General features: G+C 52.4%; 1 protein-coding gene across 5 annotated transcripts in view; it reads right to left on the bottom strand.

Annotated features, from left to right (window-relative positions):
- The window catches only part of IGSF3 (immunoglobulin superfamily member 3), a 92,883-nt gene that overhangs the window by 15,903 nt on the left and 62,835 nt on the right, over positions 1-14,145 (bottom strand). For all 5 annotated transcript variants that reach the window (XM_019457970.2, XM_019457973.2, XM_019457974.2 and 2 more), the window contains 2 exons: positions 12,143-12,544; positions 8,489-8,893 (listed from right to left, as the gene is read on the bottom strand). In XM_019457970.2, the coding sequence (XP_019313515.2) occupies positions 8,489-8,893; positions 12,143-12,544 (807 nt within the window). The remainder of the gene's footprint in view (positions 1-8,488; positions 8,894-12,142; positions 12,545-14,145) is intronic.

The following is a 14,145-nucleotide window of genomic DNA, read 5'->3' as shown; positions in this document are numbered from 1 at the left end:
GGCCGGGTTAATCCCCAACAGCGAGTCAGCAGGAGGAAGCGGCAGGAAGAGAGGATTCGGGGTGAGGTCCCCACTTGCCTCCCCACCTGCCGGCACAGGCTCCAGTCACACCCTATCACACACGCCGCCTCCGGGGACACCTCAGGCTCCCAGAGCTGGGAGAGCTGTGCCCTGTTTGAGGGAGGGGCTCTATCTTTCTGCATCTGGAGGCTTTCCTTCCTAGGCCTCTCCTCAAATGGAATCGTGTGCTGTGGGTTTGAGAAGAGGACGCTGCGTTACAGCAAGGACGGGGTGGTAACAGGTGGGAGGCATCAGGAGGAAGGAGGAAGCCAGCTCAGAAGGGGGCCCGCTCCACCAGCCGACCTACCCATTCTGCGGATTCTGCTTTGTACCTGTGCTCGGCACACACAACTTCCATTGGTAAAGGATTCCCTTACATCCAGCTAGAGCTGTTAATTACAAAAAAAATTTTTGTTTTTATTTCGGCGGGAGACAGAGAAAGCAGGCGAGCAGGGGAGAGGGGAAGAGGGAGAGAAAGAATCTTAAGCAGGTGCCACGTTCAGCACAGAGGCCGACACAGGACTCAGTCTCACAATCATGAGATCGTGACCTGAGCCGAAATCAAGAGTCAGATGCTCAACCAAATAAGCCACTCAGGCACCCTGAGGTTAACTTTTTAAAGGCCTTTTCTTTCCTACTGAATTATTTAAAGGGCACTGAATGATCTGTGGCCCAAGCATTTGCTAAACAAACTAATAAAAGGATGACCGAATAAATATGTGATGGATCTTGTCTTGGAGGTACGGAATATAAAGGAAAGGCATTTAATCCTGACTGTGATGGGAGGGACAGCACATTTCAAAAAGCGTGTGACCTCTGAGCTCAGCCCTGAAAAACAAGTGACTAGGTAGGTGCTCCCCAGGCACAGGAGGGGGCGAGAAAGGGCACCCAGGTGAGCGAAGGTGAGAACTTCTCTGTGCACCACTTTCAGGGAAGGGCAAGCAGTCAATACGGCAGGCAGATGAAGCGAGGGGCCTGGAGTGCGTGTCAGACGATGCCACCCCCCCCCCCCCCGCTGGGGCTCCCAGCGGGCATCCGTGGCCTTCCCACAGTAGCATCACCTGGGCACCTGCTGAGACCACTGAATCACAAACGCCGCAGGGGAGGCCCAGCGACCTGCAGTCTCACAAGAGAAGCCACAGGTGTGGTGGTGAGGTGGCCACGGGAAACCCAGGGGACAGCAGCTTCTGTGCAGGGGGTGAGCAGAGGCCAGTGGTAGTAGGAAAGGAGACACAAACCGTGAGGGAGGAGGGAGGGGGGGAGAGAGAGAGAGAGAGAGAGAGAGAAAGAGAGAGAGAGAGAGAGAAGAGGCTGTGCTTTATTAAGGACATGTGACAATGATCATTAATGTTAGGCATTAGGGGGGTCACAGCAGCTGGACAGCAGACGTTTGTCAACTTGCAAGAACCAAGTCAGCCAAGAAGAGAAAACTATGGGGGTGCGTGTGCCACCCTTTCTCAGAGAAGGAGACGGCAAAGGCACCTGCCAGTCAAGCAGTTACATCCTAAGCCCCTGCTCCTCTTCTCCCCGTGGCCAGGCCCCATTTGAGCCCCTAGAATCTGTGTCCAACCTCACACTTGGCTTGCATTCCAGCCTTCCTGTCTGCAGCCTCAGCCCCCGCCAGGGAGAGCTTCCTAAGCTGCAAACGGGAGCGTGTTGCTCCCAGTCAAGCAACAGCCCCACGACAGCAGTTTTCAACAGGGCAGCAAGGCCCCCAGGGACGCCGTGGAAACCTGTGGGCAGGTCTTTCCTGGTCACATTGATTGGGTAAGGGCTCTAGTCACATTTAATGGACGAGCGCCTGCGACAGATGTAAAGCCCCGTCTGGGATGGTTCTATGCAACAAAACTCTACCTCGTGTCCCGTGTGACTTTCAAAGGACGTTCATACGGGTGAAAACTCTGTCCCTGAGCCTAGAACCTACACACGTTTCATTTTATTATCTCCACAATACTTTTTTTTTTTTCTTGGCATGGTTTCACTATACGCCAGGTAAATGAAGGAAGGGTTTTCCTTTGCTCTGTTCAGTGCTGCTGTAAGAGTTGCTCAGGATTTCAGACGCCCTGTCCAGGACAGCAACGCCCCTCGCACGGGCCAGTGTGCACAGGGACAGAGCCGCAGTGCCTCTGCCCGGGGTAGCTGACCCTGAGCACGTTACATGTTACAGCATGTTACAGCGCACCATTTTATTATGAACCACCCTCTAAAAAATTCGTCCTTTTTTCCACAATTTGGGGCACTGTGACAATTTTTAAAGATTATGTTGAGTAGGAATGTGAGATGGTCTAGGAATTTCATGTAGTAAAGGGACTGTTCTGGATTGTTATAAAAAGAAGTATATGATCTGAGCATGATGGGAACTCCTACCTGCTTGGTTTAGAACGTTCTTATTTAATAAATGTATATAATCCTCTCTACATGCTGAGCACTACTCTAAGCACTTCAGAAATGCTAACTACTTGCTCCCTACCAGACCTATGAAATAAGCATTATTAGTCCCAATGTTACAGACACTTGCCCAAGGGCACACTGCTGACCAGTGGTAGAGCCAGGATTCAAAGCCAGGCTGCCTGGTGTGTCCGTGCTTTTAACCATCACATACGGTGACCCTCCATACTTCTGTGTATAAAAGGGGCTCCCCTAGGGGCGCCTGGGTGGCTCAGTCGGTTAAGCGTCCAACTTCGGCTCAGGTCATGATCTCGCGCTCCGTGGGTTCCAGCCCCGCGTCAGGCTCTGTGCTGACAGCTCGGAGCCTGGAGCTGCTTCGGATTCTGTGTCTCCCTCTCTCTCTCTGCCCTTCCCCCCTCATGCTTTGTCTCTCTCTGTCAAAAATGAATGAACATTTAAAAAAAATATATAAAAGGGGCTCCCCTGGCTCTCACCAACATACCTGGGGACAAACCCCTCCCTGACCCCATGCTTCACTCGTATCAAAACAAGCATGCTGCTTCCTCCGTCCGTGATGTTCTCTGCACACACTCTGTTCTGAGCTGGAAACATCCCACTGCCCGCCCCCACACATGCCGATTCCCTCCCTGGGCCCAACGGTCATACCCCAGGCCGGCTCTCTTGCACCCCTGTGACTTTTCCCCGTGCTTCCCTCCTCCCAGGCCCTCAGCACAGCCTTCCAGGCAGGGACTGGAGTCTGCAGCTGCAGCACCCAGCATGGAAACGGGCACACAGTAGGTTCTCAAATGTGCTTGTGGACGGCAGTGGGAGGAAGGAGCAAGGAGAAAAGTAGCAAAGGTTTAGAAGCAGAAACAGCTAATTCGGGGTAACCCAGACATGCCCTGTCTCACCTGTCTGCAGACACAGTGGTGACCCTTTATGCAGGGCCTGCCAATTGGTACACCTGGCGTCACCATGACAACAAGGCCTGGAGGCTTGGGGGTGGGTGCTGGGGACTCCTCTAGGCGCCCCTGCACTCGCGCTCACTGTCTCTGAGCACTTAGCAGGCAGAAGCCACAGGCTCGTGGCCTGGGAGGGGAACCCCAGGTTCTCCTGAAAGAAAGTAGGGGCCAATCCCACTTGGGATGAGGCAGCCTGTCACTTATCAGACTGTGACAAGGAAAGCCACAGTTCACATGCCCGGGACCCATGCAAGTCAAAGAAAAAGCCCTCAGCTCGCCCAATCTGCCAGGTCAGCAATAAGAAATTGGAGAAAACGGATTTGGCAGCATCCAGAGGGAGGGTATTAAATATTCATCCTGACTACCCATCAGTAAATCCCAGCAGAATACACCCACTGACAAGTCGGCTTTCTGCACTGGAGGCTGTCCTCCTGGAAGCTTGTTTATTGCTTTGTCAATCTGAATGTGCAATATTTAATAGCCAGACCAGGAGAGGGTCGTAAACGTTTGGAAAATGAGTGCTGACATTTCCCTTATTGCTTCCGTATTTAGGGATGTGTAATTGGAGGGTGTTTTTGGTGCTAAAGAAAATCAGAAGGAAGCAAAGCGATGCTTCGAAATTAAAAGAGAAAAGAATGGATTAAGAGCGAAGAATCGAATATGTTGAGCTGGCTTAAAGTCTTGCCTAAATGCCCCATGGGGGTCACACTCTGTGATCAATGAGAGTCAGGCTAAGCAAAATCAACAAAATCAGAGTGATGGCATTCCTTGAAGATTTCCTTGGGGATGTGCAGACGGAACAGGAAGCAGGTAAAAAGAATGGTCAGTGATGGATCCACAATCGACCGTGCCATCCAGCCAGAGATTTTAATGAATCAAATACCTGTGATGTGGTCAGGTCAGCAGGTGGCCCTGGCAAGGACCGGTGTGGGGCACAGACCACACAGAGCCCTCTGGGAGCAGATGACATCAGCAGTTAAAGGCTGATAAATGGACCAGCGTGACAGAGCCAGCACTCTCTAGGTTTCTCTCTGATTCTGCTGGAATAAGAATGTTTGACAAAATATTCTTAAAAGGGGGTGGGGAGTAAGAGCAGGAATAAGAAGCGTGTTTTGAGGGACAAGGAATGCAGGGAGGGAAGAAAGAAGAGAAGCCAGCACTGGATTTGAGCTCTGGTATCCCCAAGTCTTAGGGGCCATCTTGTGGCAGAAATCTGAAGAAACAGGGGAGTTACAGGAAGCATAAATTACACCCCTATACCATCAGCAAACTGGAACCCATATGGGTTTCTCGTGACCCCAACATCGAACAAACAAATTTAAGTATCTGCTAAAGGGCATCAGCAATTCGAGGATGCTAAACCAGAGAGAGGAGACAGCAAATAAAAGTACTTGGTACCACAGAGGATTCCTGAGAAGAAACACAAAATAGTTAACTGTCCAGAAAAATATGTAATATAATAAAATTAAGAGCTTGGAATCTGGAACCAGACTGCCTGTCTGGATTTGAATCTTGCTTCTGCCACTTATTAGGGATCACTGGGTAATTTATTTAACCGCTGTGTCAGTGTGCTCATCTATAAAGTGGATGAAACAGGAGCCCCTCTCGGTGTTGCATGGGCTAAGAACCAAGCAAGCTATTACATATAAAGCACTCAGGATGGGGACGGACACACAAGAAATGCTCAATAAGTATCAGCTGCTACATCGGTGTTACTGTTACTGCTACAGCCACCTGTGCTGAGACCTCCATGCCAGCAATCTACGGAGAAACTCCTTCTATGAAGGGGGCTGTTAGCTGAATGCAAAAACATAATCTCTGACTACATGGCCTTCGAAAAAGTCAAAGTCTCCCTTTCATCCAGCCCCACGGCTTTTTAACAAGGCACACCTGGGTTCAAATCCCGACTGCCCACTCGCCATGCACTTGACTTGGCGAGTCAGAACCTCTCTGGGCCTCAGTTACTCCATTTATTAAAATTTTTTAAAATATTTATTTTTGAGACAGAGAGAGACAGGGTGTGAGCAGAGAGAGGGAGACAGAATCTGAAACAGGCTCCAGACTCTGAGCTGTCAGCACAGAGCCCGATGCGGGACTCAAACTCCCAAACTGCGAAATCATGACCTGAGCCGAAGTCGGACGCTCAACCGACTGAGCCACCCAGGCGCCCCCTCAGTTATTCCATTTATAAGGAAGCAACAGCTTCCTCCCAGGGTGGTGGTGCAAAGGCGGCCGCATGCGCCACGTGTTGGACACCGTCAGCCCTCTGGTATCTTCCACCCCCACTTACCCCACACAGAAGCGCAGTACCCACCCGAGTGTGTGTGTGTGTGTGGGGGGGGGGGGTGGGAAGTAAACACGAACATGAGGCTCTTTGGAAAGCAGGAAGTGCTAACTGCATAAATATTTAATAAAGGACAGAATGTAACACTTAGAGGCATGAACTCTTCTCTGAGCCTCAGCCACTCCCTGGGCGGTGGCAGCAGCTACAGCACCCACGGGGCTCTCGAACTCTTCTCTGAGCCTCAGCCACTCCCTGGGCGGTGGCAGCAGCTACAGCACCCACGGGGCTCTCGAGGCAGCCTCCAGGGGGCCTCGAAAGTGCACCACTGCTCACCTCTGAGCAGAGGCCACACAACAAACAGCCGCTCCCAGGCCTCCCGCACCAGTGCTGCTCCTTCCCGCCTGACAGTGAAAAACACAAACCAATTCAGAGCAAGCCACAGAGACCCGGAGACAGCCCTCCACCGCCTGGCTCTCCAGCGACATCCTCCCCCCGGGAGGAATGAAATGGCTGGCATCTGGAAGTCGGGGAGACTGAAACCCACCAGCAGCTGCACCTCAGTTTTCCCAAGCCGGTTGGCTGCTACCACGCCTCTGACGCACCGGGAGGCCTTGGTTTCTCCACGGAGAAACCAAAGTGGGGATACAAACATCCACATCATTTCACTGTTGGTGATGAATGGTTAAGAAGAATGTAAGTGCTAAGCACAAAGCCAGGCACCTGAGAGCTAACTTCACACATAGTTTTCCCTTATTCTCTTTAGTAACACCATAAATGAACCAGAATCCAAAGAACTCAAACCTCCGATGAGCTGTCCTCAGCCTTCCCTTACATGCTCCAGCCTTAGAGTCCAAATAGGAATGGAAACAAGCAGGAGTTAGCAATCGATTCAAAAAGGCAATGTCAGGCAAGGTCCTGGGGTCAGCGCGAACCCTACCTTTCTATAGCCGTGGAACCATGTTGACGGGCTCCATGGCTCACAATACCGACCCTGAGGGCCAGAGGAGACCACAAATGCGCAATTACAATCGGAATGTCCTAGTCAGTAAGGCGGGCACGTGTGTCCCTAGGCATTTCCACAACAAGGGGTCACACAAAATGGGGTCTCTGCTTAACCCTCCATTAACCCAAAAATCCACTTAAGCAGCATAGCCTCTTCCCTAAGCTTCCGCTTGCCCAGGCTCAGGCTCTAATTGGCCAAGGAACGGTCCCATCATTTTTACAAGTTGCTTGTTTCAAACTTTGGTACGGAACAGGATTTTTTTTTTTTTAATTTAAAAATTTTTATTTTATTTTAGAGAAAGTCTGCAAGTGGGGGAGAGGGGCAGAGAGAGAAAGAGAGAGAGAATCTTAAGCAGACTCCATGCTCAGTGTGGAGCCCAACATGGGGCTCTATCCCAGGACTCTGGGATCATGACCTGAGCCGAAATCAAGGGTCAGATACTCTACCGACTGAGCCACCCCGGCACCTCCGAAAGAGGGCTTTTCACGGGGTTAGAAGAGGCCAAGGGTAAACTCAGACAATACCCCCATGTAACCTCATGTTGCTGAAAACAACACCGTGACCATCTCACATGGAGGAGCAGACCAGGTCAGGTACGAACCATGGCTGTGAGTGGGCAGAAGAATCCTCTTTGCAAGGGGTTCAAACCACCTTTGCAAAGTGGGTCAGTCACAGAGTCAGAAAAACGTCTTTGCAAAGTCACCTCTCATCCAACCCACCCTTCGCCGCGTAGGTGCGTGTGCCCCACTGTGCAGGGGCCTGGCAATGGCAGAGACGCTGAGCAGCCTGGGCTCCACACCACAGCCGCTTCCAACCAAGCAGGAGAGGGGACGGACACCGGGGGGCCCATCAAAGCACATACACCTGACCCCTCCCCCGCATTAGGAAAAGCGCCCAATGACGGAGTGGTTGCAGGACACCCCCTGACCCAGGCTTCCCAAATTAGTGCGGCTTTACCAACGGCCGTGAGAGACTCACCTCCGTGGGGAAAGGGAGCTCAAGGAGGAGGCCAGAGCCTGGCTCAGGGAATCAGCATGGGAGACAGACAGACACGGGTTCAAACCCCGGCTCCGCCATTTACCAGCTACGTGACCCTAGGGTAGCCACTTCCTCTTTCCTGGGGTTGTTGTGAAATTCTCATAAAACCATCGACCCTAAGCACCTGCCACGAGGCAGTTACTCCGTTAAGTGCCTCACATGTTCCCTCTCCCGTTCCACGTTCCTTGTCTGCCAACAGGGAACAGTGTACCTCCTCCAGGCTGCTGTGGAAAGGGTTTTAGGAGATGGCGTGATGTCAAGAGACCAGAGTCTAAAAAGACATGACAAGTTAAAGTGGTCTGTAATCCCTGACTGGATCCTGGTTTGGAAGGGGAAAAAAAAAAAAAGCTACCAAGGACATTATTGGGACAATGGGGGAAATGCTGGTAACATGCCGTCATCGTGTGGAACTCTGGGGGGTGACAGTGGTGTCGTGGTTGCACAGGAGTGTGTCCTCGTTCTTATGAGGCACACACAGAAGTACTGAGGAGGAACAGTCCCAAGCCCTGCAACTCCCCCTCAAATGGTTCAGAGACAACAGCACGAAAACCACAGGGAAAACAAGCACAGTAAGACGTTAACCGCTGGCCGTCGAGACAAGGGAACGGGATTCTTGCGGCTACCTATGGGCTGGAAATTTCTCGAGCCACAAAGTTGGGAAATGGAAGTGGTCCCGCCGGGGGCCCCACGCGTGTGCCGCCCTCCCCCCGGCCGCGTGCCAGGCGCCCCCCCCTCCCCGCCGGGCCCCCTGACCTGGCTGCAGCACCCTGATCTCCAGCAGGTTGGAGGTCCGCTCCGCCAGCCGCGTCCAGGAGTTGTTGTAGTTCTTCCGCCACAGCTCAGCCACGCACTGGTACTTGCCCGCCTCTGTGTCGCTGGCCCGGCTGATGCTCAGGCGCACGTTGTTGCTGGACTCGGCCTTCTCGATGGCCGTTCGGGTCCGGAAGCTGGAGGACCTGTCCCCCCACTGGACACCCCCGTCCCGGGTGAAGGTCACCAGGTCGTGAAACTCGATGGTGCCAACTGGCTGGAACCGCCAGGTCACAGACACGGGGACCCGGGCCGGGTAATGGGGTTTGATGATGCACTGCAGGTCAAAGGAGTCGCTGTAGGTCACGCCTGGCGTGCGCGAGATGGCTGTGACCGCGAAGCCCATTTCTGGAGAGAGAGCAGAGAGACTCCAGCTAGGGGAGACACGAGGATTTCTCAGGGCGGTGTGCGGCAGGGGTGGGGCTGTGGGCCAAGCTAGCGGCACAGAACCGAGGCTCCGGCTCTCTCCTGATGCCCAGGCCAGATCACTTTAGCTCGCATTTAGCACGAGCCCAAAAGACCCCATACACAGAGGCCAGAGGCAAAGCTCCTCAAGCAGCACTTAGCAAACCCTTCCTGATGAAACCTTCGTGTCGATCTGCCTCCCATCAGCCCTTGCCAGGATTGAGGATACGTAGGCAGAGCCATTCCTACAGATTTGGGGATCCCATGCTGAAACAGGAGAAAAAAGCTCTCAAGCCAACGTCATTCACTGCCTGCAAGGTGGACACTTCCCCACCCCCACCCCCACCCCCCCGACGCCTCCTCTGCTTGGCCCGCGAGGCACTGGAGCTAGACAAGGAGGAGGCAGAGGATGTGTCCCTGTTCCCCGGGCCAAGCAGTACAGGCTTGCTCACCAGTTCCTTTTCCACTTTCTTTGTGAAATGCAGGGAAGATGGGCAGTGAGGGACCCACAGCAGGTGGGCTGACCTTGAGCAGGTGGGGAACTGGGTGAGGTGAGCTTCTGCAGTTACAGCAGGCTGCCCCCTACTGACGGCAGCAGGCTGATCCCGGATACTGACTCCTCAGTGGGCGCTATGCGAGTTCCTTCACCTTGAAACACTACTTAATATTAACACACTGGTTATGATCATAAGACTGCGAACAGCCAGTGTTTACTGAGTGTGGTGTGCCAGGCGTGGGGCCAACTGCTGTGTTTCCACCACACGTCACTGTGTCCTCAAAATGACCTTGTAGGACAAGAAGGCATCTCATCTATTTCTTACAGACAAGGAAGAGGCACAGAGAGGTTAAATAAACTGCCCACGATCAAGCAGCCAGGAAATGGCAGAGTCAGGGGTCTTATCTGGCGGTTTTACCCATGGGAAGTGGTTAAAGGCACAGACCCTAGAGCCAGAGGCCCGACTTTGATCTTTCTAAGCTGTGTGACAGCAAGTTACTTCACTTCTCTCTGCCTTGATTTCCCCATCTGTAAAACGGGTCCTCGTGAAGATTAAGTGAGTTAATATTTGCAACATATTAGGAACGGCATAGTACCTGGCACATGCTATATTTCACTAAATATGTAAAGGGACAAAGTAGACACAAAGGAAAGTACTTCCAATTCTGTAGGGAAAAGACTACGCACAGAATGAATCTTTTGGCTTCAGGTGAGGAGGTTAAGTCAGCAAATAAGTGGAAATAATTTGCTAAAAACTCCCGATCTTCAATTTGGATTTCATAAGCTTCTTTATGTCTCCTTAAAAAAAAAAAAATTTAAGACCCAGAGACCCATCCTTAAACATTAAGTAGTTGTGATAGTCACTTGTGCCCCTGTGTGCAGAATATGTTGCCATTAGAGTGGCAGGACACAGGACCTTAGGGATAGGACATGCCCCAGTGTTCCTGGCCCCAGCATCCAAAGATGTCATCCCAAGAGAGAGCTTCTCCAAGCAAATGACTCTGTCCAGGGCTGACAGAGCACACGCCATGATCATGGTGCACAGAGCACCCAATTTACTCTAACTGAATGGTCATAATGGCCCACGTGCGGCTGGAGGATGTTCCTATCTGCTGTCTCAGCTGGGTACCTGAGAGTGAACCATACCTGACCCCGTCAATATGAAAACACGTGTGTGTGTCACTATTTAGACTGAAAGGCAATCTGACCCCACAATGCCCCCCACTCTTCCCTGCCACAACTGCTTGGGTCTCCCTGATTATGGCTTTGGCCAGAGGCACCCCAGGGGTAGAGAACAAGTAAGGAGAACCAAGCCCGGGATCCCAGGTCAGAGCCCGTGGCGACCCTGACTATGGAAACCACAGACATATGATGAGTATGACAGACGTCAGGGGGATAACCTAAGAGAAGCTATCCTGACCGCTCCTTGGACATTCCTAACCTCACAGGGTGGGGAAAAGGACTATTACTGGACATCCGGACATTTCCACAGGTCCACACTGGTGCTGAGCACTGGCCCGGGGACTGAGCTCATCGGCAAACTCAGCCACTGGACGAAGTTTCTAAAGTGAGAAAGCTGAGCAATGCAATTACTACACGAAGCAGGCCAATCTTTGGGATTAAGCTTTTAGAACAAGAAGTGTAATTCTAATCTTGGGTGAGAATACAGTACTCTGTTGAGGGCAAAACCAGCGGGGGCTGCCACCTTTCCTGGGGTGTCAGCTCTAGCTAGGAAGTCGATGGGCAACATGGTCCCAGGGAGTGGGATACACGGTCACCGAGGACAAGTGATGTCACAGCTGTCCTGATAAACAGGAAGACTGAACATGATAACAAGTAGCAGACTGGCCTCTTAAAATTTAATCTACTGATTATATTAGGCGGATAAATGTTGATAGAAGCCGCTTTAACTACCCCGTGAGAAGCAAATCTAATTCTCTGGTTTTAGCAAATCTCAAGGTATCTTTGAATTTCATGCTAATGCGGAAGTGGCTTTCCTAAGGATGGTGCCTTATAGAGGAAGAGATAAAAGCACAGACTTTGGGGGGGAAAAAATGAAGAGAGATCCCCAGCTTCCCAGGTTCAGACTGTGGGTCTGTCGCTTAAAAGCTGTAGCCGTGAGCAAATTAGTTAACCTGTCTCCCTCAGTCTCCTTGTCAAATCAAAGGGTTGAGCTCTTGGTTAGGTGAGAATTCAAAGGGACAAGTGCTTAGACTCCACCAGGAACATAGTAAATGCTAAGTAAATGGCAGAAAGGGGTCTCCTACCCTTCTCTGCCCTGCTCTGGCCTTTTGAGGAGGGCTGGGCCCCTGGGCTGCAGGGCAGGAGAGCCTGGGGGGCAGGCGAGAGAGGTTCTGCTCTGCTGGTCTTGGCAGGGACCACGGTCCCCCCACCTGGGGCCACCACTCCTACTGGGTGGCTTTGCTCCCCTGGCCAGAACTTCGAACTTCACTCCTACCATGCAGACCCAGGAACAGTGACCGCCCCCAGCCGTCACCAGGCCCCCAGGGGCCCCACCGCGCACCACTGGCCCTGTCAACCCTACCTGCACTTTCACACACGGTCCCTTCAATTAAACCCTCTGGAAGGGGCCATCCGTTTCCTGCCAGGACTCTGATAAAAGTCAGGGTAAGGGACCTGATGTGGGAGCAATCTCCCAGCGATCCCACAGAAAGGACCGCCAAGTGCTTCCTTACCGAGAGCCGTGATGGAGATGGGGGTGCTGGCCCGGCGCTCCCCCACAATCTGCCACTCGCCGTCCACTGCCCGCACCCATTCGGTCACGTGGCACTCGTACTGGCCCTCGTCCTCCTTCCTGCTGTTGAAGATGCCCAGGCTGAACGAGTTGGGCTGCACCTGCTCCATCTGGACACCCCCGAAGCTGCTGCGCTCCCAGTAGGACGCGCCTGGCTGCACGGTGCCATCCCGGTCCAGCCACATGATGTTGCTGCGGCGGTTCTGCCGGTCCACGAGCTGCCAGATGACCGAGAAGCGGCCCTGCGGCCTGCCCGCCGTGCGGACGCTGCAGGAGAAGTGCAGGTGCTCACCCTCAAGGATGACGCTGGAGTTGCTGGCCACCTCCACGGAGATGCTGCTCTCTGGGAAGAGGGAGAGAGTGCCACGCTGGGGCTTTCCGGCCTCTACTACCCCCTCCCCCACAGACGGGGCAGGAGGCTGGGTGCGGGTGTCACGCTATGCACTTCACCTGGCAGGAGGAACGCCCTCTGACACTTGCTGCGGCAAGCCCTGGCTGCTTCTGGGCACTGCTCCCCACGACTTTAGATCCATCACCTAGGAGGCCCTTTGCTGGGGACCAAGATGCCGTGTGGGATACTGAGGGTCTAAGACCTGAGACTGAACCGGAACCTAAGAAATACAGCACGGTGATGTTCCGACGTTCTATCGGTAATCTGTTCAGCTGGGGCTCAAGGGTTTTTCAACTCGGAATTTCAGGAAGTGGAATAACTCGGAAATTTCTACGTCACCTCCATCTTCCCGCTGTTCGGTGCTACGGCAGTCAAATAAGAGCGGAACATCTATCATGTGCCATTTGAGCCCCTCCGGGCAATTATCAGCAAGCAGAACAAAAGTGACGGGAGGTACCAGGAAGATAACGTGTGCTTGCTTGGGTGTGGGGGATACTGGGACAGATGTCTGCTTTCATAGTGCGTGTGGCAGTGAGCCCTCATACTTTTTCCACAAACGCAGAGGAACCGACCAAGGCCCCTGGCTCTCTACCCTGCCGTCCACGTTCAGCCCTGGTTCCGCTGCTCTGACCCTAACACATCCTGCCAATCAGAGTTGGGGATAAGGACCCCACTCTCTTTGCTCCTTTGCTATTCACTTAGCTCTGAGGTCACTCAGTCGAACTAATTACACTTTGTACGCCTCCTTCTGCAGCACAGGGATGGTGTGGTTCCTACCGTGCACTTGTTTTGAAGATTGAAAAGTTAACAAGACAATGTATGTCAACCACCTGACACACAGCAGGTTTTCAAAAACTGGTCACTGGTGATCACGTTAACTTTCCTATTCCCAACAACTTTTGTTTTCATAAACACCACGGACATTCTAATCTGCCTTCACTACACATACGCTATTTTGTGTGACTAGCTACGTCGAGTTAAAAGAAAAAAAAACAAGTGTTAAAGAATACAAAGCACCATAACTAATTTGGCTTCAATTTTCCGGGTACCACTGACATGAAACACAATTTAAAATTAAGCAATTAAGTCAAATTCCCCGATTCAGAGGCATACCTGATTATTGAGAGGGATCACACATACACACCCATAACCATGCATTTGAATCAATCTTTGCTCGCCCATATTTTCCCCCACAGGCAGAAACAGACAGAGATGAGCCCCAAGCCCCAGCAGGTAGTCTCTGTTATGGTGAGGATGCCTGCTACCCATTGTGGGTTGGCTTATTTCGTGTGAAAAATAGGTCTGGGCAGGGTTCAGGTTCCCCAGGAGGGCAACCTCCCCAGGAGCCATACCAGGATGACTTATGGAGATGACCAGGCTTCTGCGGCTCAAAGCATGGAGTTGGAGGCAGGCAGACCAGGGCTTGAAGCCGGGTTTACTGCTTCCTAACTCTGGAATCTTGGGGTTCTTCCTTAACCTACCCCCACTTCCTTTTCTCACGTGCAAAACAGAGACACTAAGAGTTCCTACTTCTTGGGGCCACAGCACCGACA

This window comes from Panthera pardus, unplaced genomic scaffold, assembly GCF_024362965.1.
Source record: "Panthera pardus isolate Hobbes unplaced genomic scaffold, ASM2436296v1 HiC_scaffold_11, whole genome shotgun sequence".
Classification (NCBI taxonomy): Eukaryota; Metazoa; Chordata; class Mammalia; order Carnivora; family Felidae; genus Panthera; species Panthera pardus.
The sequence above is the reverse complement of the archived record's forward strand: the minus strand, read 5'-3'. Positions and strand labels throughout refer to the sequence as shown.